The 24650-nt window shown below is 46.2% G+C and overlaps 1 protein-coding gene across 4 annotated transcripts in view; it reads right to left on the reverse strand.

Moving 5' to 3' along the window:
• Nucleotides 1–1865: 1865 nt before the first annotated feature.
• The window catches only part of NTN1 (netrin 1), a 133274-nt gene continuing 110489 nt past the window's right edge, over nt 1866–24650 (reverse strand). For 3 of the 4 annotated variants that reach the window (XM_040331120.1, XM_040331119.1, XM_040331121.1), the window contains exons 6-7: nt 16452–16526; nt 1866–3777 (exon numbers count right to left, since the gene is read on the reverse strand). In XM_040331120.1, the coding sequence (XP_040187054.1) occupies nt 3449–3777; nt 16452–16526 (404 nt within the window). In that variant the 3' untranslated portion in view covers nt 1866–3448. Of the gene's footprint in view, nt 3778–16326; nt 16527–24650 lie in introns of those variants that run through there. The other variant, XM_040331122.1, reaches the window with a different exon arrangement.

Here is a 24650-nt window from a genome sequence, read left to right on the forward strand (position 1 = left end):
AAAGAGGAATAACTGGAGGAAATCTATGGAAGCGCAGGGAGAGAACATGCAAACTCCATTGCAGATAGTGTCCTGGCCAGGACTCAAGGAACTCAGGGCGGTAGGGTAGAAGTGCTAAGCCACTGTGCCCCTATATACACTCCAGATAGATGGCTAGCTTTAAACTATAGGGTACTATTTTTATATAATCAAAGACATGACATATTGGATTAGTTGTCTGCTGTGGGGCTTGGCAACTGTAGACAGACCTAGAGAGCTACAATATGTATATCATACATGTATATAGAGTGCAGTAGCTCAATCGAGTACTGCAAAAGCAGTTGGAATCCTTAACGTAGAAACCAATCAGCTTCCAGGTTTTGTTGCCAAGTCTTAACCGAAAACAAAGCTGAAGTTAGAAGCTGATTGGCTCTCATGCACAGCTGCGCCAGATTTTGTACTCCAATTTTAGATTTCCCCTCACTTCCTGTTGGAAGAAAAAGTACAAAGAAATCTCTAGACTGCAAAAAGACACATAGGGAATGGTTAGAACCTCCGTCAGGTTTCTTATCATTAGAAAAGCTATTAACCACTGGCTGCCAGAGACTGTCTTTTACATAGAAATGAATGTTTTCGAAAATGTTGATCACCTGTTTGAGTCCTTATCTTATCATTACACACAATATTCCAAGCCCTACTGAAGAGTGCAGCCTGTCAACCCGAACATGTTATGGATTGTTTCTTTTTTATATTCTAATGCAGAAAGAAATGGTCATGGGACTTTAAAAGAGGCGTGTCACAAATCAAAGAGTCAGCCATTCTCAACAAGGGTTCCTCCAGAAGTTGCTTGGGGTTTCTTGAGCTGTGGCTAAGTGACTTTGCTTTTGGTGGTGCCTAAAAAGTTAGGTGTTCTGCCCTACTTCTGGAGGAACATTCTTCCCACTGACTTGGGGTGGACACTGGGGTCCCTTCTTCCCACTGACTTGGGGAGGACACCGAGGTCCATTCTTCCTACCGACTTGGGGTGGAGACTGAGGTCCATTTTTCCCATTGACTTGGGGTGGACACTGGAGTCCATTCTTCTCACTGACTGAATTGGTTTTGAGAAAGATGTTCCCCAAGACCTGAGAATTATTTCAATTGTTCCTCAGGAGTAAAAAGATTGAGAAAGGTGTCCTGCCACCTAACTTTTTAGGTCCACCAAAAGGAAAGTCACTTGGCCAAAGCTCAAGAAACCCCAAGCAACTTCTGGAGAAACATTCTTCCTACTGACTTGGGGTGGATACTGGAGTCCATTCTTCTCACTGACTTAGTAAAAAGAATGGACCCTCGGTGTCCACACCAAGTCAGTGGGAAGAAAGGACCCTCGGTGTCTACCCCAAGTCAGTGGGAAGAATGGACTCTAGTGTCCACCCTCACTTGGGGTGGACACTGTGGGGCCATTCTTCTCACTTACTGAATTGGTTTTAGAATGGGTTCCCCAAAACCTGGGAATGATTTCAATTGTTCCTCAGGAGTAAAAAGATTGAGAAAGGCTGCCCTACATTATTACGGGGTGGGTTTCCGGTGCCGATTATAACCACACTTCCAAGTTCTTGTCCTTCCGTAATCTCCCAACAGGGTCACCGAAAACAAAAACAAGTCTACTTTTTCTAAAACTATTTTGGGCCGGAGTTTGGTTTACTTACAGACTTCCTTCCAATCTTCATCTCACTTCACCGACAGCTCAGCTGTTGCCTTGGTAACCATTGTGGAGCCGTTGGTTTCTAGCGAGCCAATTGGCTGACTAGCACCGTTGACGTCCTTCAAACACGAATGAGCAGCTTTTTCTGATACGAAGATTTTACATTTAGTGAATAACCAGGGATGTGAAGCTATAACATCAATCATTTCTACCAATGGTAAGCCTTTAATTGCCAACAGGACGTTTTTCGACATACAAGAAACTCCTATCGAGGAGAGCCGTACCTCAAAAAATAAAATATAACGCGTGTTTTTCAGACTCCTCAGCCTAAAAACACAAACTACAGCAAGTCCATATATATCTTTTTTTTTTCTGAATTCGGTATATATATAAAAACTCTGTAGACATTTTTTCACTTTATCGTACCCTCCCCCTCTTTTCTCCTGACCGGCTAATACTGTCAATCCTGCATATATAATGCTACGTACAGGGTGAACGGGAGACCGGGGGTTGTTATTAAAAACATTATACAAAAAACACAACATAAAGATTTGTTTTCTTAACAAAAAAAAAAAAGTTATTTCAATGATATACATACTTTTTAAAAGGTTAGAATTTGCATTTTTTTTGTACAAATTTAATTTTTTTTTTCTTCTTTTCCTAGGTTTGCATACCTAGCAAGTCAGCACCTAGACGAAGGCGGCGGGTAAAATGCATGGAAGGTTTGGGAAGGGGGGGGGGGGCTACATCTGATATCAAAAGCATTAGGTATGGTGTTAAAGGAGACCTCCAGACAGAGCTCAAAATTCAAAAAAATAAATATTTGATGTGGATTTACTCCCTTTTTGGATTTCAGATGCACCCAGAAAAGAAAAAAAAGTTTTTTTTACTGCCAACACCACGGCTTTGAAACTGTTCCTATACCTCGGGAGGGGGGGGGAGGAATGAGCGTTGTTAGAGCTCCCCCCAATTTTTAATTCTCTAAGTAATATAATGTAGTTACCCCACATCTATTAAAAAAAAATGTTGTTATTTAAAAATTCAAAAAAAAATATTTAAAAAAAGATTTATTAAAAAAAAAATTATTAAAAATAATTGTAAAAAGGAAAACTTTTTATTTAACGATGGATTTTGGTTCTGATCGGAGCTCTCCTTCAACTTATTTTATTTTTCTGCAATGTGGTTACCAACAAATAATTCCCACCCTTGGGGGTGTTTTAGAGGTTACTAAGATCCTCGGGGTGTTTTCTCAGCCCCCATTCCACCTCGGATGAATAAAAAAAAAAAAAAGGAGCCACAGGGCTTTGACCGCAGAAATGTTTAAACAATTAATGACTCACAAGGCAGGAGATACCGAACAGGTGCAAATTTCACAGCTTCCATCACCATAAATCTCTCGGCAATAACTCTTGTTTTTTTTTTTCTCTCCCTCGCCACCCTCCCTTTTTCTTCGCCGTTCCTTCCCGCGTGTCTGTGAATCAACTTTTTACGTATTAGGTGCAAACGCTTCAGTCCAGTCATTAAAAAAAAAAAAAAAAGTGACACCTTCCCACTTTTCACTCCAACTCGTCTATCAACTTTCGAAAAAAGCCAGTTTTCCATCCCGCCATCTGGGAAAAATGTTTTCGAAAAAACAAAAAAAAAAAAAAAAAACTAGTTGATAATCCTATCTGCTCCAGACTCTACAGCAAGCAGCAATTAACGGTCCTCTCTCTCTCTCTCTGTCTTCTACGGCACTCTGGCCCTCCTCCGAGGACCCCTGGTTGTCTCCTCCTCCTCCTCCTCCTAGGCTTTCTTACATTTTCCTTTCTTTTCTCGCTGTTGGAACTTCCTCAGCCGCCGGGCCCACGTGTCCCTCCACTGTATGACCAGGCTGGTCTTGTCGGCCACCACCCCGTTCTGGTCGGGCGAGTCCTCGTCGTTTCCTAGGAGGAGGTATTTTTTCATGGGTTTGAGTTTCGGGCACTTGCAAGCGATGTCCTTGGAGCGGATCCACAGGTTCTGGTCCCCGCGGCGGATGCGGCTGCTTCCTTGTTTGTACACAGAGATCACGTTGACCGTGAATTTCCACCAGTCTCCCGCTTTGTCGGCCTTAAGGATGTGAATCTGGACCGCTGAAATAGAAGGAAATACAGACAAATGATAAGGTGGGGCAAATAATCCTATCCAAAACATAGCTTAAATTAATAAACATGTCATACTCCCCTCCTCTGTGTAATGGTTTTGCACAGAGCATCCCTGATCCTCCTCTTCTCGGGTCCCCTGCTGGCACTCCAGGCCCCTCCCTCCTGCCCCGAGAGCAAATCGCTTGCTATGGGGGCACCCAGGCAGGCTCAGTCCCGAGCCGCTGCTCTGCGTGTCCATTCACACACACAAAGCAACCCTTCTCTCTCCTCATTAGCTCACTGGCTCTGTTTGACTCAGCTAATAAGGAAGGAAAATCCTCATGCACATCACCAATGTAAGGGACATTCTTCTCACTGATCACCAATGTAAGGAACATTCTTCTCACTGATCACCAATGTAAGGAACATTCTTCCCACTGATCACCAATGTAAGGGACATTCTTCCCACTGATCACCAATGTAAGGGACATTCTTCCCACTGATCACCAATGTAAGGGACATTCTTCCCACTGATCACCAATGTAAGGGACATTCTTCTCACTGATCACCAATGTAAGGAACATTCTTCTCACTGATCACCAATGTAAGGAACATTCTTCCCTCTGATCACCAATGTAAGGGACATTCTTCCCACTGATCACCAATGTAAGGGACATTCTTCTCACTGATCACCAATGTAAGGAACATTCTTCCCTCTGATCACCAATGTAAGGGACATTCTTCTCACTGATCACCAATGTAAGGGACATTCTTCCCACTGATCACCAATGTAAGGGACATTCTTCCCACTGATCACCAATGTAAGGGACATTCTTCTCACTGATCACCAATGTAAGGGACATTCTTCTCACTGATCACCAATGTAAGGAACATTCTTCCCACTGATCACCAATGTAAGGGACATTCTTCCCACTGATCACCAATGTAAGGGACATTCTTCCCACTGATCACCAATGTAAGGGACATTCTTCCCACTGATCACCAATGTAAGGGACATTCTTCCCACTGATCACCAATGTAAGGGACATTCTTCTCACTGATCACCAATGTAAGGGACATTCTTCCCACTGATCACCAATGTAAGGGGCATTCTTCCCACTGATCACCAATGTAAGGGACATTCTTCTCACTGATCACCAATGTAAGGGACATTCTTCCCACTGATCACCAATGTAAGGGACATTCTTCTCACTGATCACCAATGTAAGGGACATTCTTCCCACTGATCACCAATGTAAGGGACATTCTTCTCACTGATCACCAATGTAAGGGACATTCTTCTCACTGATCACCAATGTAAGGGACATTCTTCCCACTGATCACCAATGTAAGGGACATTCTTCTCACTGATCACCAATGTAAGGAACATTCTTCCCACTGATCACCAATGTAAGGGACATTCTTCCCACTGATCACCAATGTAAGGGACATTCTTCCCACTGATCACCAATGTAAGGGACATTCTTCTCACTGATCACCAATGTAAGGAACATTCTTCCCACTGATCACCAATGTAAGGGACATTCTTCCCACTGATCACCAATGTAAGGGACATTCTTCTCACTGATCACCAATGTAAGGAACATTCTTCTCACTGATCACCAATGTAAGGGACATTCTTCTCACTGATTACCAATGTAAGGGACATTCTTCTCACTGATCACCAATGTAAGGGACATTCTTCTCACTGATCACCAATGTAAGGAACATTCTTCCCACTGATCACCAATGTAAGGGACATTCTTCCCACTGATCACCAATGTAAGGAACATTCTTCTCACTGATCACCAATGTAAGGAACATTCTTCCCACTGATCACCAATGTAAGGGACATTCTTCTCACTGATCACCAATGTAAGGGACATTCTTCCCACTGATCACCAATGTAAGGGACATTCTTCTCACTGATCACCAATGTAAGGGACATTCTTCCCACTGATCACCAATGTAAGGAATATTCTTCTCACTGATCACCAATGTAAGGGACATTCTTCCCACTGATCACCAATGTAAGGGACATTCTTCTCACTGATCACCAATGTAAGGGACATTCTTCTCACTGATCACCAATGTAAGGGACATTCTTCTCACTGATCACCAATGTAAGGGACATTCTTCCCACTGATCACCAATGTAAGGGACATTCTTCTCACTGATCACCAATGTAAGGAAAATTCTTCTCACTGATCACCAATGTAAGGGACATTCTTCCCACTGATCACCAATGTAAGGAACATTCTTCCCACTGATCACCAATGTAAGGGACATTCTTCCCACTGATCACCAATGTAAGGAACATTCTTCCCTCTGATCACCAATGTAAGGGACATTCTTCTCACTGATCACCAATGTAAGGAACATTCTTCCCACTGATCACCAATGTAAGGGACATTCTTCTCACTGATCACCAATGTAAGGAACATTCTTCCCACTGATCACCAATGTAAGGGACATTCTTCCCACTGATCACCAATGTAAGGGACATTCTTCCCACTGATCACCAATGTAAGGGACATTCTTCTCACTGATCACCAATGTAAGGAACATTCTTCCCACTGATCACCAATGTAAGGGACATTCTTCCCACTGATCACCAATGTAAGGGACATTCTTCCCACTGATCACCAATGTAAGGGACATTCTTCTCACTGATCACCAATGTAAGGAACATTCTTCTCACTGATCACCAATGTAAGGGACATTCTTCTCACTGATTACCAATGTAAGGGACATTCTTCTCACTGATCACCAATGTAAGGGACATTCTTCTCACTGATCACCAATGTAAGGAACATTCTTCCCACTGATCACCAATGTAAGGGACATTCTTCCCACTGATCACCAATGTAAGGAACATTCTTCTCACTGATCACCAATGTAAGGAACATTCTTCCCACTGATCACCAATGTAAGGGACATTCTTCTCACTGATCACCAATGTAAGGGACATTCTTCCCACTGATCACCAATGTAAGGGACATTCTTCTCACTGATCACCAATGTAAGGGACATTCTTCTCACTGATCACCAATGTAAGGGACATTCTTCCCACTGATCACCAATGTAAGGGACATTCTTCCCACTGATCACCAATGTAAGGAATATTCTTCTCACTGATCACCAATGTAAGGGACATTCTTCCCACTGATCACCAATGTAAGGGACATTCTTCTCACTGATCACCAATGTAAGGGACATTCTTCTCACTGATCACCAATGTAAGGGACATTCTTCTCACTGATCACCAATGTAAGGGACATTCTTCCCACTGATCACCAATGTAAGGGACATTCTTCTCACTGATCACCAATGTAAGGAAAATTCTTCTCACTGATCACCAATGTAAGGGACATTCTTCCCACTGATCACCAATGTAAGGAACATTCTTCCCACTGATCACCAATGTAAGGGACATTCTTCCCACTGATCACCAATGTAAGGAACATTCTTCCCTCTGATCACCAATGTAAGGGACATTCTTCTCACTGATCACCAATGTAAGGAACATTCTTCTCACTGATCACCAATGTAAGGGACATTCTTCTCACTGATCACCAATGTAAGGGACATTCTTCTCACTGATCACCAATGTAAGGGACATTCTTCTCACTGATCACCAATGTAAGGGACATTCTTCCCACTGATCACCAATGTAAGGGACATTCTTCCCACTGATCACCAATGTAAGGAACATTCTTCTCACTGATCACCAATGTAAGGAACATTCTTCCCACTGATCACCAATGTAAGGGACATTCTTCCCACTGATCACCAATGTAAGGGACATTCTTCTCACTGATCACCAATGTAAGGGACATTCTTCCCACTGATCACCAATGTAAGGAATATTCTTCTCACTGATCACCAATGTAAGGGACATTCTTCCCACTGATCACCAATGTAAGGGACATTCTTCTCACTGATCACCAATGTAAGGGACATTCTTCTCACTGATCACCAATGTAAGGGACATTCTTCTCACTGATCACCAATGTAAGGGACATTCTTCCCACTGATCACCAATGTAAGGGACATTCTTCTCACTGATCACCAATGTAAGGAAAATTCTTCTCACTGATCACCAATGTAAGGGACATTCTTCCCACTGATCACCAATGTAAGGAACATTCTTCCCACTGATCACCAATGTAAGGGACATTCTTCCCACTGATCACCAATGTAAGGAACATTCTTCCCTCTGATCACCAATGTAAGGGACATTCTTCTCACTGATCACCAATGTAAGGAACATTCTTCTCACTGATCACCAATGTAAGGGACATTCTTCTCACTGATCACCAATGTAAGGGACATTCTTCTCACTGATCACCAATGTAAGGGACATTCTTCTCACTGATCACCAATGTAAGGAACATTCTTCTCACTGATCACCAATGTAAGGGACATTCTTCCCACTGATCACCAATGTAAGGGACATTCTTCCCACTGATCACCAATGTAAGGGACATTCTTCTCACTGATCACCAATGTAAGGGACATTCTTCTCACTGATCACCAATGTAAGGGACATTCTTCTCACTGATCACCAATGTAAGGGACATTCTTCTCACTGATCACCAATGTAAGGGACATTCTTCTCACTGATCACCAATGTAAGGAACATTCTTCTCACTGATCACCAATGTAAGGGACATTCTTCCCACTGATCACCAATGTAAGGGACATTCTTCTCACTGATCACCAATGTAAGGGACATTCTTCTCACTGATCACCAATGTAAGGGACATTCTTCTCACTGATCACCAATGTAAGGGACATTCTTCTCACTGATCACCAATGTAAGGGACATTCTTCTCACTGATCACCAATGTAAGGAACATTCTTCTCACTGATCACCAATGTAAGGGACATTCTTCCCACTGATCACCAATGTAAGGGACATTCTTCTCACTGATCACCAATGTAAGGGACATTCTTCTCACTGATCACCAATGTAAGGGACATTCTTCCCACTGATCACCAATGTAAGGGACATTCTTCTCACTGATCACCAATGTAAGGGACATTCTTCCCACTGATCACCAATGTAAGGAACATTCTTCTCACTGATCACCAATGTAAGGGACATTCTTCTCACTGATCACCAATGTAAGGAACATTCTTCCCACTGTTATAGCTGCAAAGGGCGAATATTGAACCCTCCGGACTAAGACTGGGAGGCCATTAAAGTTCCTGTGTGTGTAAAGGCCGGCGTCCCAATACTTTTGGTAATATGGTGTACTTGTTGCTCTTAGACAGTACAAGGGACATTTGGTGGCTTTGCAGACTCGTTCTCACGCTGGGTGGTCGGGATTTGTGTATTTCCAGTTTCTCGCTGTCGGTGTCTCAGCACCATAAAACAATTACAGACAATTAGCAGCCAGCAGACAAAACACACAGACCTAATTGGCGCTCTCATTGAGGGCCACATGCCGGGCCCGTTACCCGGAGCGCGCTCCACGGCTTGCTAATCGGGACATTTTACGCCGCGTTAGAACACGCGTTGGGCCTCTGCAGACAATACTGACGAGTATTTGTGAGAATCCCTCATCTGGTGGAGACAAAACTACGTGAGAAGCCCACAGAACTCCATCTGTAAAAATCTTTCTCATAAAATCTTAAGGGGTTCCTCCGGGGAGGTGAGAATTTGTGGGGTTCCTCCGGGGAGGTGAGAATTTGTGGGGTTCCTCCAGGGAGGTGAAGATTTGTGGGGTTCCTCCTGGGAGGTGAAAATTTCTGGGGTTCCTCCTGGGAGGTGAAAATTTCTGGGGTTCCTCCGGGGAGGTGAGAATTTGTGGGGTTCCCCTTGGGAGGTGAGAATTGTTGGGGTTCCTCCCGGGAGGTGAGAATTTGTGGGGTTCCTCCGGGGAGGTGAGAATTTGTGGGGTTCCTCCCGGGAGGTGAGAATTTATGGGATTCCTCCAGGGAGGTAAGAATTTGTGGGGTTCCTCCCGGGAGGTGAGAATTTGTGGGGTTCCTCCCGGGAGGTGAGAATTTGTGGGGTTCCTCCGGGGAGGCGAGAAATTTTGGGGTTCCTCCCAGGAGGTGTTTTTGGGGTTCCTCCAGGGAGGTGAGGATTTGTGGGGTTCCTCCCGGGAGGTGAGGATTTGTGGGGTTCCTCTTGGGAGGTGAGAGTTTCTGGAGTTCCTCCCGGGAGGTGAGAATTTTTGGGGTTCCTCCCGGGAGGTGAGAATTTTTGGGGTTCCTCCTGGGAGGTGAGAATTTGTGGGGTTCCTCCAGGGAGGTGAGTTTTTGGGGTTCCTCCTGGGAGGTGAGAATTTTTGGGGTTCCTCCTGGGAGGTGAGAATTTGTGGGGTTCCTCCCGGGAGGTGAGAATTTGTGGGGTTCCCCTTGGGAGGTGAGAATTTGTGGGGTTCCTCCCGGGAGGTGAGAATTTGTGGGGTTCCTCCCGGGAGGTGAGAATTTGTGGGGTTCCTCCCGGGAGGTGAGAATTTGTGGGGTTCCTCCGGGGAGGCGAGAAATTTTGGGGTTCCTCCGGGAGGTGAAAATTCCTGGGGTTCCCCTTGGGAGGTGAGAATTTTTGGGGTTCCTCAGAAGTCCTCTGTTCTGCCCTTTTGTATAACAGCTGAAGACCCCCCCGGTGTTTTCTGTAATCGCGTCGGTGGGCACCTGGGAAAGGTACGAGACGACTGTCGCGTCGGTGAGGCACCTATAGGGTCAAATCTACGAATGTTACCCAGGAAAATCGCAGCTGCAAACCCCAGACGCCCCGTCCCACAGCGGCATCGGGTTTTAGTTAAAGGAAGGCATGTGAGCGAGTTGCCTGCAGCAGCCAGCGCTCTGCCATACGACAACCTTCCCACTTCCCGGTGTGTGGGGGGGGGGAGGGGGAAGACACCTTTGGAAAAATCAACATTCTCAATCCTAAAGTCTTCCAGAATGTCTTATTTCACCTTCCAGCTGTGAAAACATGAGTGCAGGCTCTGGATGTGTCACCGGTGGGGATGGGAGGAGGAGGAGGAGGAGGTGGTGGGGGGGGGGGGGGGGGCTGCATAGTATACCTGCCCTGCCACACAGCCTGTGCTCAGCACTCCGCCAACTGCCAGAGAAACCCCTTCACTGTACATGACCACAAAGGAGGACCTGTCATGGCTGCTGGAGATCAGCACAGCCCCCCCCCCGAGTCTACACACACAGGAGGTTTGCTGCCCCCGTAAGTGGCACCAGTTCAGGGAGACCAGCAAGATGGCAGCCTCCTGGGGTGGACACCGGCACGGCCTCCAAGGTGCCTTCAGAAGTCGAGGGATATCTCGTCTTAAGAACGAAAATATAATCTATTGCAGCTTACCAGTCCATAAAGGTGATTGGCTGCATTCGATATGTAAAGCTCTGCGTACATTTTTGGCACTTTATAAATAAATGGAAGGAATTTTATCTTCCTTCCAAACTATCTTTTGTAAACGACTGGGCTGCCTCTGCTGATTCTATGTTGCCTCTGCCTATTCTATCCCTGGGCTGTCACCTCCGCCGACTCTATGCCGCCTCTGGGCTGTCACCTCCGCCGCCTCTGGGCTGTCACCTCCGCCGACTCTATGCCGCCTCTGGGCTGTCACCTCCGCCGCCTCTGGGCTGTCACCTCCGCCGACTCTATGCCGCCTCTGGGCTGTCACCTCCGCCGACTCTATGCCGCCTCTGGGCTGTCACCTCCGCCGCCTCTGGGCTGTCACCTCCGCCGACTCTATGCCGCCTCTGGGCTGTCACCTCCGCCGACTCTATGCCGCCTCTGGGCTGTCACCTCCGCCGCCTCTGGGCTGTCACCTCCACCGACTCTATGCCGCCTCTGGGCTGTCACCTCCGCCGACTCTATGCCGCCTCTGGGCTGTCACCTCCGCCGCCTCTGGGCTGTCACCTCCGCCGACTCTATGCTGTCACCTCCGCCGACTCTGGGCTGTCACCTCCGCCGACTCTATGCCGCCTCTGGGCTGTCACCTCCGCCGACTCTATGCCGCCTCTGGGCTGTCACCTCCGCCGACTCTATGCCGCCTCTGGGCTGTCGCCTTCCACCGACTCTATGCCGCCTCTGGACTGTCGCCTCCGCTGATTTTATGCTGTCGCCTCTGCCTATTCTATCTCTGGCCCGCCGCCTCTGGGCTGTCGCCTCCTCCGCCGCCTCTATGCCGCCTCCCGCCGACTCTATGTCGCCTTCCGCCGACTCTATGCCGCCTCTGGGCTGTCGCCTTCCGCCGACTCTATGCCGCCTCTGGGCTGTCGCCTTCCGCCGACTTTATGCCGCCTCTGGGCTGTCGCCTTCCGCCGACTTTATGCCGCCTCTGGGCTATCGCCTTCCGCCGACTCTATGCCGCCTCTGGGCTGTCGCCTTCCGCCGACTCTATGCCGCCTCTGGGCTGTCGCCCTTCTCCGACTCTGGGCTGTCGCCTTCCGCCGACTCTATGCCACCTCTTCTGTGCTGGCCCCACCCCCCCTTCATGGCCCTTATACTGTCCGTGGTCCCTGTGCTCCCCCCCCCCCCCCCAGCCACTGTTTTGTCCCCTTTATGGTCCCTATGCTGTCCGTATTTCACATCTCTTCTGCCACTTTGAGACACTGCTTGTATCTAGTGCGACACCCCCCCCTCCCCCGGCTCGCTGGGAAAGTTGGCAGCTCCCGTTTCCCCTCCATACAAAGCCGTGCCCTTCCAAGCCACAGAGATCAGACACCGGCGGATTAAGCAGGAACGCAGCCCTCACGCTGAGGTGAAATAGCTGCAGTTTGTAAGTGAGCGGACGTATTAAAAGGAGCAGCAGGCGTCCCTCAGATGCCCATTTGATGATTGTCAAGCACCCCCCGCCGGGCGGCAGAATGCGATATGTCAGGGGTTTAATTTCCCCCTTTTCTGCCGCCGCGCAGGACGCAGGCGGTTTTTCTTGTCAGGACGTGGTGGCGGCGGGCCAAGGCCTGGTACAGAGAAGCTGGGTCTTCTCATCTGCGCCCGAGGAGGGAGGCAAAGGGCAAGGGACGCTGCGGGAGAAACCAAACACTCGTCTCCGGTGCCCACTGCGCTTTCCAAAAACACCATGCCCCCCCCCCCCCCCCCCCCCAGTGGAAGGGGGGTCGGCGGCGGATTACAATTCACCGCGCAGAGGGCAAACGAGACGATTCACGCTCATCCGGGCCGCACGCAAAAAAAAAAAAAAAACTGTCGGATGAATCTCATAGCTCGACTTATCACATCCAAAATCATTTAAGAAAAAAAAAAAAAAAAGATGTCGCCACAGCAAAGCCAAACCGCGTTGGGAGAATTCTAGAGACATGCTAAGTAGGGCGCTCATTGAATGTGGCCAAGGTTTTGTTTTCGGCCCATAATACCCCTTTTCTTCTACATTGGCCATCAGAATAACCCCCTTTAACACCAATTAGCATGCAAATTCCGCCGCGGTCTTGTTTTTTGAAAACTAGTTTAAAAACCTCAATGTGCCGTTCTATAAACCAATACTAATTATTCATCGGGAAAAGGTTTTACTTTTCTTTTTTTGTTTTGAGTGTAGCGACCCGCTGAACCAAAAAGAGAAAAAGTGACATTATGTGAAAGAGCCGCCGCCGCCGAAATTCACAATTGTGTGCGGTTCCCACTCCCCTACAGACCCCGTCTGGCATTTCCATCACTTGTGTTAAAGAGGACCTGTCATCAGATATGGTTTTCATGTTAAGTATAGGACTTTCAGGTATTGCCTTTGTCGGCTTTTCAGGACATCACCATCATTGTTCAGGCACCATCCGAGGGTCTCCATTTACTTCCTGGACTGAGATGACGCAATCAGTAAATCCTGGTGCCTATGCAGTTCCTCACTTTGCTATACCCATCTTAGGGCCCGTTCACATGGGCGGCTTCCTTCCTGATCAGCAGGGGAAATCTGTGAGCTGACCCTGCTTTTACTGTATGGGGGTCCAGGAGTAACGGACTGCACTGTTTACACATGGCTGCCTCCGATCTGGTCCACCCAAATAGAAGAGGATGCAGTCCTTCCTCCTCCATTTTGTTTTGGCCTTACCGCCGTGGTTCTGAACCCTGTCAATTTTTCAGGTGGACCTGATCGGAAGGTCCCTGTATTCCTATGGAGATGTTGGGTGTGAATGGACTTCACACCGGCCTACCTCTGGGTCAGATAAGGCTGTGGTTCTCAATCCTGTCCTCAAGTATCCCCCAACAGGTCATGTTTACAGGTTTTCCTTTATTTTGCACAGGTGCTTTAAATCAGTCAATGGTTTGGTATTGGTATTTTGGACAGCTGTTTTGTCTAAGAGAAATTCCCAAAATATGGCCTGTTTGGGTCCGGTAAGGCAGTGGTTCTCAACCCCGTCTTCAAGTATCCCAGAGGTAGGCCGGTGTAAAGTCCATTTACACCCAACATTTCCATAGGAATGCAGGGACCTTCCGATCAGGTCTACCTGAAAAATGGACAGGGTTCAGAACCACGGCAGTAAGGCCAAAACAAAATGGAGGAGGACTGCATCCTCTTCTATTTGGGTGGACCAGATCGGAGGCAGCCGTTTGTAAACAGTGCAGTCTGTTACTCCTGGACAGCAAAAGCAGGGTCAGCTCACAGATTTCCCCTGCTGATCAGGAAGGAAGCCGCCCATGTGAACGGGCCCTAAGATGGGTATAGCAAAGTGAGGAACTGCATAGGCACCAGGATTTACTGATTGCGTCATCTCAGTCCAGGAAGTAAATGGAGACCCTTGGATGGTGCCTGAACAATGATGGTGATGTCCTGAAAAGCCGACAAAGGCAATACCTGGAAAAGGAATGCAGGGACCTTTCCGAAGAGGTCCACCTGAAAAATTGACAGCCTCTATGAAAGGGCCCTAACCTTGTGATATGCTACAAAGTTACAATATTGCAATCTGATCACTGGAGGAGAAGAGACTGAGGAAATGCTTCTCAGCACTACTCATAAAAGTAGATAGAAAAGAACGCCCGAGATCCAATGATTTCTGACCAACTTAAAAAGAAGGTGGTGGTGAACTCTTTCTGAGGGCTTGGGTTACTACTCTGGGCACAGCCTTGAGGTCATTTCCACCTGTACTTGTAAAGGTAGGTAGAAAGGAGCGCCCGATATCCAATGATTTCTACCCAACTTAAAAAAGAAGGTGGTGGTGAGCCCTTTTTGGGGGCTTGGGTTGCTACCTCTGAGTACTGCCTTGAGGTTGTTTCCACATGTACGTGTAAAAGTAGGTAGAAAGGAGTGCCCGATATCCATTGAATGCAAGTTGAAAGGTAAGTTTTCGACCGTTTACCGAAAGTAGCAACAAGTAATCAAGCCAAAGTGTTTTGGGGCCACAAGACTCCCCTTCCTCCTCAGGGATGTTGCTGCATAGTCGGTTGTGTTTAATGTAAAACTCCTCAGGGGAGTTGAATTCACTGGATATTGGGCGCTCACTTTCTACCTACTTTTTCAAGTATAGGTGGAAACGACCTCAAGGCTGTACCCAGAGGTGGCAACCCAAGCCCCCAAAAAGGGCTCACCCCTGCCTTCTTTTTAAGTTGGGCAAAAATTATTGGAAGGGAATCCTTACAAACCCCCCCCCCATCATCACTGACTCATTGACTAATGACTGATTGAGTCAGTCCAGTGCGCTCGCCCTCCCTAAAGAGCTATTATCTCATCCTGGGCAGTCACAGGCAGCAGCTGAAAGTTGGCTTTTCTATGATAAAATGTGGAGCTTTTCTAAAAACAATTATAATATTATGACATGTCCTGAATTTGTTCATGGAAAGGTCCACTTTAAGGTGCTATTGGACATGTCCACATAGTAATCTCACATATGAGAACAGGCACAGTCTGTATCAAAATGGAGGAAAACAAACTGCCGTCTGGACAGAGGTAGCTCTCTAATTAGGCAAAGGCAGTGGCCTAAGGCCTCGCACTCACATGGGCCTCTTGACCGACACAGAGGACACCAGCACTGAGATAGAGAACACTGACTAATTTATACAGCTATTTTTTTTTACTGCTTGAATTATTTTTTCCATTATGGGCGTGAGTGGGGCCTCATGTCTAGGTTTTGCCTAAAGCCTCGTACACACGATCGGTTAACCAGAGGACAACGGTCTGAAGGACCGTTGTCATAGGTTAACCGATGAAGCTGACTGATGCTCTGTCACACCTACACACCATAGGTTAAATAACCGATCGTGTCAGAAGGCGGTGACATAAAACACAATGATGTCCTGAAAAAAACGACGTTCAATGCTTCCAAGCATGTGTCGACTTGATTCTGAGCATGCGTGGGTTTTTAACCGATGGTCGTGCCTACCAACGATTGGTTTAGACCTATCGGTTAGGAATCCATAGGTTAATTTTAAAGCAAGTTGGCTTTTTTTTAACCTATGGTTAAATAACCTATGGGGCCCACACACGATCGGTTTTGACCGATGAAAGCGGTCCTTCAGACCGTTGTCCTCTGGTTAACCTATCGTGTGTACGAGGACTAAGGCCTCACAAAGCCTAGCGCCGCCTCTGCTTCTGGATGTCCCATTTCCAATAAGATCGTTGGACAGGAGCTGTGCCCCAGAAAATATTGCTCCTACCTTTTGAAACATTCCCACATTAATCCATCAACGTTATTAAAATCTCTCTTTTACTTGTCTATGAATCTGGTCTCAGAGACCCTTGGCCATGGTAGAGGTCCTGGCAACTCACCGTAATCTTTCTTGCAGTACTTTTTCATGTTGATCTTCAGCTTTCCTTTTGACGCCTTGCAGTACGTCTCGCAATCTAGTAAAGAACAAAATAAGTTTATAGTTCGATAGCAAACATCCAAATCTCCGAAAATACTGAAAGCCAACACTAGCTAGTCAATAAAAGAGCTGAAGTAGCAGAATATTCATCTTGTTATCGATTATTAGTTTACTTTTTACCAATTGGTCAATTGAGCATTTGTTGCTTTATAAATGGCACCCCTTGTTATACTGGAATATAAATCAGAGGTGCAGATGTCGGAGCTCAGGGGTCAGCAGTTTGCTATGGGACATGTCACTTGGACCCTCCTCTGCTCAGGCAATCAAATATTTCTGAACAACAAATGTAAAGCTAGCACAACTTTAATTCCTCCCTCCTTTATCCAGTCCAGGTTTCATTTGGTTAAGTGCTATAAAGCAAAACAAATAGTTGTTGTGAAAGAAACTTGCCTACTATGTAAGCTATAAAGATTAATGTCCATTGTGGTCATCACCGCGCAGCTGTACAAAGGTTCTTCAAAATGTTTGCAACTGTACGAGAGGTCTTCAAAACCTTTCCGCACTTTTTAACTGGGTTATTTAAATAAAAGTGTGGAAACTTTTTGAAGACCTCCCGTATATCAAGAAAAAACACCAACTTAATACAATACAGAATTTTGTTCTATTTTGTATGCAGGTTAGTGATTTCCCCAACAGTGGGACATCTTCCATGCAGATCAGCTCATCTCAACCGTACTTCAGAGGAACCCTTGAAAGTCTCAGAGAACTTCTGCTAAAACCAGTTGGGAAAATGGCTCCTTACATCAGTGGCCAGAACGTCACTCAACCAGGTTTCCGTGGGAACCCAAAGGTCCCTACAGAGGTTGCTATGGGATCCAAGAGTTGTGGCTTAAATACTTCCAATGTAATGGTGCCTCTGGTCTTTGGCTTCAGAACTTGGAAGGCTTCGCACCATTAAATTGGAAGTATTTCAGCCACAACTCTTGGAACTCATAGCAACCTCTGTAGGAACCTTTGGGTTCCACAGAACCCTGGTTAAGGATGGATGCTGTAAGTGATAGAAGGCAGGGTTTTGGATGCTCATAGAAGAAAACTTGTGGGAGAATATGCCTAGTCCTGTAGCACCTACCGGTACAACCACCTTTGCTGGTGAAGGGTCTTTCATTCCTTAATCATCTCACAAGCTGCTCTGGCTCGCCAAACTCAAATAAAACAGGACACATTTCAATCATCACATTTCTACAAGAAACTTGGGTTCCATCTACCTAATCCCAAAACAATCTGAAAATAATCTGTACAGCTAGTGGTATTTAGTGACTTCGAACTGGACTTAAGAAGAAGTAGTGAAGAAGTGACTTGGATAGGCTACAAAACCTAGAATGAGTATGAGGTAGATACCCCAGCATATCCTGACCGGCAGTACAGACACCTTAATCCAATCGCCATAGTAGTGCGCCTGTACTACCTGTGTGGATCGAAATTCTGAGGTATTTTCCTGATTCGCATTGCATTAGAACTAAAGAAGTGGCTTGGATGAGCTACAAAATCTCTTCAAAATTACAGATGAAGTCCAGTTGAATGTGACCAACATGTTACTAGATATCTAAATTATTATTCTTTCCAGAACCCCTTTCCTTCCTTTTTTTGGGGGGGGGGGGGGGGGGGCTAGCCATCAAAGAAGGCAGTGTGTGTGGAAGAACATCTCCTGGGGCCCTGCTTGGCCCCTTTATGCTCCTTTCTTCCAGGGAACCTATAGGCCATTTTAGGCATCCCAACTGAACCTTTTAAGGATTTTGTGATCGGCACAGAACAAAATATAGGTATTATTGTGAATATGTGTATATTAATGGTTTATACTTTCAATATTTTGTAGAGTTACTAATGATATCTCCACCACCTGCTCCTGAGGAAGTGGACTGAGTTCCAGGAAACGAGTCAAGCTACATCACTGAATGGTTGGAGTCATCCAGTGGGGGATGAATGAATATAATAAATATATGGTGACTTATATGAGGTGGTTGAGAGATATAATGACCGTCATGTTTTTTTATGGAAATCCTTTAAATATATTGTAATAAAATTACTGGAATGTTGTTGATGTAATGGATTTGTGCCTCAAAAGTCCCACCTGGTCTATAGTACTTTTTGCTTTGGTATATTACTAGATATACAATGACTTGGATAAATGAGAACATCGGAGACAACAGCTGTGTCCATGGTAAGTGTGCCTAAGGATTCTGGTAGATGACGTGAGGAGAAAGACAGACTGGAGTATCAATGGAGAGAGAAGGTGATGTACTTTTTGATCAGTTGAAGTTGAGATGGGAATGAAGTGGATGCCGGTGATGGACTGCGTTTGAAGTTGAGCTTCAGGGCCAGGCTGTGTGTTGTCGGCCAGGCTGTGTGGTGTCAGCCATGACTGTTACATGAAGGTTGGAGAAGTGACACTTAACATTCCAGCATCTTATGGTACATTGTTTTTAGTTACTTGGAAGCTAAAGGTTGTGATGGCGGTTTATCAATCCAGGTTACCAAAAACTATGCATTTCAATCCAAATGAATGCCATGGACCCGGTGGGGGGAGATTTACTTAAACCGGAGCAGGCTTTCTCAACCTTTAAACCCTAAAAATTATTTTCAGGTCTCGAGGAACCCTTACTAAAACCAAATAATCAGGGGTCAATAGGAGCAATGCCCCTTATACTGGTGGAGGAAACAAAAGAGGAAAAACGGAGGGCGCACCGACCTAGTGTGATACTGATTGGTGGATTTTATTAAATAAATAAAAACAAATCATAATACTCACAAAAGGAGTGTTAAAAACAGGCCTTGAATCACAATGCAGCAAAGAACCAACACCATCGGCATAGCACGATATTGTTTCGATCCGTGACCGTGGCTAGGGCTGACGCGTTTCAGGGGAGAACCCCTTTCCTCAGAGCTAAAAGCACTGCAGACCTTTTAGCTCTGAGGAAAGGGGTTCTCCCCTGAAACGTGTCAGCCCTAGCCACGGTCACGGATCGAAACAATATCGTGCTATGCCGATGGTGTTGGTTCTTTGCTGCATTGTGATTCAAGGCCTGTTTTTAACACTCCTTTTGTGAGTATTATGATTTGTTTTTATTTATTTAATAAAATCCACCAATCAGTATCACACTAGGTCGGTGCGCCCTCCGTTTTTCCTCTTTTGTTTCCTTTAGTTTAATGAATTCCAACGATTCAGAGGAGGGCTGCAAGACTTTGGAAGATACCTTTTTATTGAGTTGCTATTGAGTTTCACCTTTTCTTCAAACATCTTTCCAAAAAATACCGGAGCGCAGGAGATTTGTCTTTGTATTGGTTCCTTATACTGGTGGCCAATAGGAAGAATGTCCCTCTTTAAAGTGGAGCTCAGAATGCCACCCATAAAAGACAGCTAAAACAATATTTGGCGTCATGCTGTTGGCTTTGCCAAGTGATGCTGAACCTTGAACTCTGTAGGCTCCATCAAAAAGGTGGTTCATCAGCCACCGCTCAAGGAACTCCAAGCAACCTCTGGAGGAACCCTGGTTGAGAATGGCCGGACTGGAGAGTGCAAAATCTGGTGCGGCTGTCCATAGAAACCAATCGGCTTCCAAAGTTTTATTGCCAAAGCTTAGTAAACAAACTTCAAGCAGAAGTAAACCCATCTATTTAACAGTTTCAAAAAAACTTAAAATTTCCGGCACGTGACGGAAATTTAACACTCCCATAGGATGCATTAAGGTGAAAAAAACACAAAGCTTTACAACCCCTTTAAGGGGTGTTTTTTTCAGCGACCCCCAATGAACTGGTCTTAGCGGGGGGGGGTCCCCAAGACCTAAAAATTATTTCAAGAGTTCCTCTAAGGTAGAAAGGCTGCTCTGTAGCCTCCTTTTCTATTTGTACCCTTCAAATGTATTGCACATATAGGTCTAGACGCATCTGACCCCAGTCTCCATTGGCTTCCACATTTACTCTTTGAATGGTGTTTCGGTATTCAATATTAAAGCGGAAGTAAATGCTTCCATAAAACCGTATCATTTACGGCATGTGTTGGAAATGTGACACTCCCATTGGTTGTGCTCTCAACCAAACTGTCAAACAATCCAATGGCTGGTGTCATGACTGATCACATGTGCAGCATCATGGCAGTTGAAGATTAAACTGAGGCCAAGATGGCAGCTTCCTTGGCTGAAAACGATAGGAGGGTTTACTTCCACTTTAAATTTAGATTTTGATTCGCTACTACGCATCCGATTTTAGTAAACCAACCCCAGTGTTCGTATCTTGGGGCTTTGACCTGAAAGCTGATTTTTTTTCAATGCTGAAATAATTAATAACTGTACATAAGTTGCAATCTACGCGATTAACTCAAATGTTTTAGTTCAGCCGTGAATGCGCACAACCATTGCGCCTCATGAAAATTTGCAGAATTCCTGCCATGAAAATCGATTTGAATCGAGTTGCGAGGGCAAATCTATTCAGGTTTTGACCAAATCTATTTTTTTATATATATTTTTTTTCCATAGGAGCGGCCCCCCTGCGGACTAGGCCGAAGCCTCGCCTAAAAAATCCTGCCTGCAGCTCGCCGCGATCCTAGGAAAAGGCCGCGGCTTTGGTCCAGTCCGCAGCCTTTTTCCCAGGATCACGGCGGACTAGGCCGAAGCCGTGGCCTCGCCTAAAAACTTAGGACCGGCGCAGTGTCCATCAGCAAAAAAAAAAACTTACCGTATTTATCGGCGTATACCGCGCACTTTTTTCCCCTTAAAATCAAGGGGAAATTGTGGGTGCGCGATATACGCCGATCCTCCTCAGAGACAGCCGATCCTCGCTGTCTCTGAGCGCCGCTGACAAAGCCCGACCGCAGCCACGCGAGAGGAGCCGAACACACCGGAAATCCGGCTCTGCACCGCTCGACCGAGGCGCCAAATTCAACGCTGCAACCACCGGCAGACGGAAGAGACGGACACCAACAAGGCTGGACGGACGCGACAGACACCGACAAGGCTGGACGGACCGGCAGACGGACGCGACAGACACCGACAAGGCTGGACGGACGCGACAGACACCGACAAGGCTGGACGGACCCCGACAAGGCTGAGCATCCAAAAAGATTATTTTTTCCCTAAACTTCCCTTCTCTGGTTGGGGTGCGCGCAATACGCCGGCGTGCGGTATATGCCGATAAATAAGGTATTTCGAATCGTGAATCGAGTTTTTTTTTTTTTTTTAAATCGCAGATTTTTTGGGGGGCCAAAATCGACCAGCTCTAGGTGGAACTTGATGCATACAAGAGCTGTGAATCTCCGATCCACGAGAGCGAGACAATAACACGGATTTAGGATAAATGCATTGAGAAAGGGAGGGAGGGGGAGGGGGTAGTAGCTGTTTAGAAGTGTGAGGGAGAAATCCGGACAGAAGTGAGAAATGAGACACGGAGTGTATTATCAGAAATGGTTTTCCAGCTCGTAAGACGATTAAGGGATGAAAGACGAGGCCATTGCTCTTCTGAGGAGACCTCGCATATTTCAGCAGCATGTCACGGGACAGCAGGAGATGATGAATGGCACAGTTTGCCATGGAAGGGGGCGGCTGTGAAGCTGCTGACATTGAGAAAGATCGTTCAGAAATGAGGGAGGTGGAAGACCATAGATAGTGTGTCTGTGAGTGATTATTATCTTTTTTCTTGCCGCCGAGTATACGCATATATATGCCTCCTGGGCTTTCGGGGGCTGTACCAGGATGAGGCCCGTAGCTGCAGGCGTCCTACCGGTACCGTTGTTTAGAGCGGGTGATTGGCTATCCAGGCGTAACAACCGATGCGGCTAAAAGCCGCTCGGTTGTTATACCGGAGGAGCAGGAGGGGACATCCCCCCCTTCCGCCACTCTTACCGGCGCCTCCCGTCCCACCGGGAGACCCGATCCACAATGCGCCACTTCCGTAAACGGCTTCGATCCGGTCTCCTGAATGTAAACACAGAAGCGGCATTCCTTCTGGTTTACTCGGCTACCAATGGCGCCGGATTAAAAAAATGCAGTATTCAGAATCGCCATTTTTGGCGATCTGAATACTTTGAAGTGCAAAGGAGGGATTTGGGGTCTTTTAGACATCCGATCCCTCCATAAAGAGGACCTGTCACCACCTATTACTGTCACATGGGATGTTTACATTGTGACAGCAATAAAAGTGATACATTTTTATTTATTTTTTAAACAATTTAATAATGTAAAAATAAATAAGATTCTTTTTTAAAGCGCCCCAGTCCCCACGAGCTCGCGCAGCAAAGAAGTCGCGCCCGCATATGTAAACGGTGTTCAAATCACACATGTGAGGTATCGCCGTGATCTTCAGAGCGAGAGAAATAATTCTAGACATCCTCTGTAATTCAAACCTGGTAACCGTAAAAAAAAAAAAAAAATTAAGCGTCGCCTATGGAGATTTTTAGGTACCGCAGTTTGTCGCCATTCCACGAGTGCGTGCGATTATAAAGCGTGACATGTTTGGTATCTATTTTCTTGGCGTAACATCTTTCACATTATGCAAACAAATTGGGCTAACTTTACTTTTTCATTTTTTTAATTCATGAAAGTAAAATTTTCCCAAAAAAACACCACTGCACAAATACCGCGTTATATAAAATATTGCAACAATCGCCATTTTATTCTCTAGATTTTCTGCTAAACAAATATAATATTTGGGGGTTCTAAATAATTTTCTAGCAAAAAATACGGCGACGTAAGTGCAAATGTGCGCCAGACCCACAAACTAATATGCGCCTAAAAACAGGCTACACCCCGCCGACGTAGCTTGCTTACGCCGGCGTAGGGTGGGCGCACATTTAGGCTGGGAGCATGGTATGGCTCCCATTGATTAGCCATTCAAACATGCAAAGGAGGGAAATACGGCGATTCACGAACGTGCGTGTGCCCGGCGCATGCTACGCGAGATGCGCGCAAGTTGTACGTCCGGCGTAAAGTTATTCCCCATAAAGGAGGTGCAACAGACATGCTCAGGTCTGCACCAGGGAACACAAGCCGGCGTATTGTGCGTTGGACGTGTGTCTGGCTGGGCGTACGTTATGTTCACGCCGTACGCAGTGATCCGGCGTAGCTTAGGCAGTTGTGCCGGCGTGGTTATGAGCAGGCGCATAAGGGTGCGTCCACGGCGCATGCGCAGTTTCTGATACGTACCTGTCTGGCGCTCGGCCCATCATTTGCATGGGGTCACGCCTCATTTGCATGGGGTCACGCCCACTTTCACCTACGCCTGCGAGACCCACGCCACGCTGGCGCAGCGTTGGGAGCACTGGCTTGCTGAATGCAATGCTTGCCTCTCTGCTCTGCGTTGGCGTAGCGTACAGTGTTTGCTCTACGGCGGCGTAATGTGCGCCCTGCTCTCTGTGAATCTGGGCCCAAATGTCAGAAATAGGCTTAGTCATGAAAACTCAAAACCCATCTATTCTGAAGGCAAAATACAGTAGGGAATGGATACCAAAGCGCCTTGAGGCGATTCAGTTCGCAAGTGTTGCGCTATACAAGCTTCTCACTCACTCAAGCCCCGCCCCCTAACAGTTAGAATCACTCCCTAGGCCACACTTAAACCCCTTCCTCGCCCCCTAGTGGTTAACCCCCTTCCCTGCTAGTGTCATTTTTACAGTAATCAGTGCATTTTTATAGCACTGATCGCTGTATAAATGACAATGGTGTCAAAATTGTCATAATGTCACAGTCACAATAAAAATCGCAGATCGCCGCCATTACTAGTATAAAAATAAAATTATCAATACAAATTCCATAAAACTATCCGCTATTTTGTAGACGCTATAACTTGTGCGCAAACTTAACTTGCATTTTTTTTCACCAAAATGAGGTAGAAGAATACGTATCGGCCTAAACTGAGGAAAAAAAAGTATTTTTTATATATTTTTTGGGGGGATATTTATTTTAGCAAAAAGTAAAAAATATTTCATTTTTTTTTCAAAATTGTCGCTCTATTTTTGTTTAAAGCGCAAAAAAAAAAACCCGCAGAGGTGATCAAATACCACCAAACGAAATCTGTGGGGGAAAAAAGGACGCCAATTTTGTTTGGGAGCCACGTCGCACGTCCGCGCAATTGTCAGTTAACGCAACGCAGTGGCGAATCGCAAAAAGTGGCCTGGTCT

The sequence above is a fragment of the Rana temporaria genome, chromosome 12 (genome assembly GCF_905171775.1).
Source record: "Rana temporaria chromosome 12, aRanTem1.1, whole genome shotgun sequence".
NCBI classification, from domain to species: domain Eukaryota; kingdom Metazoa; phylum Chordata; class Amphibia; order Anura; family Ranidae; genus Rana; species Rana temporaria.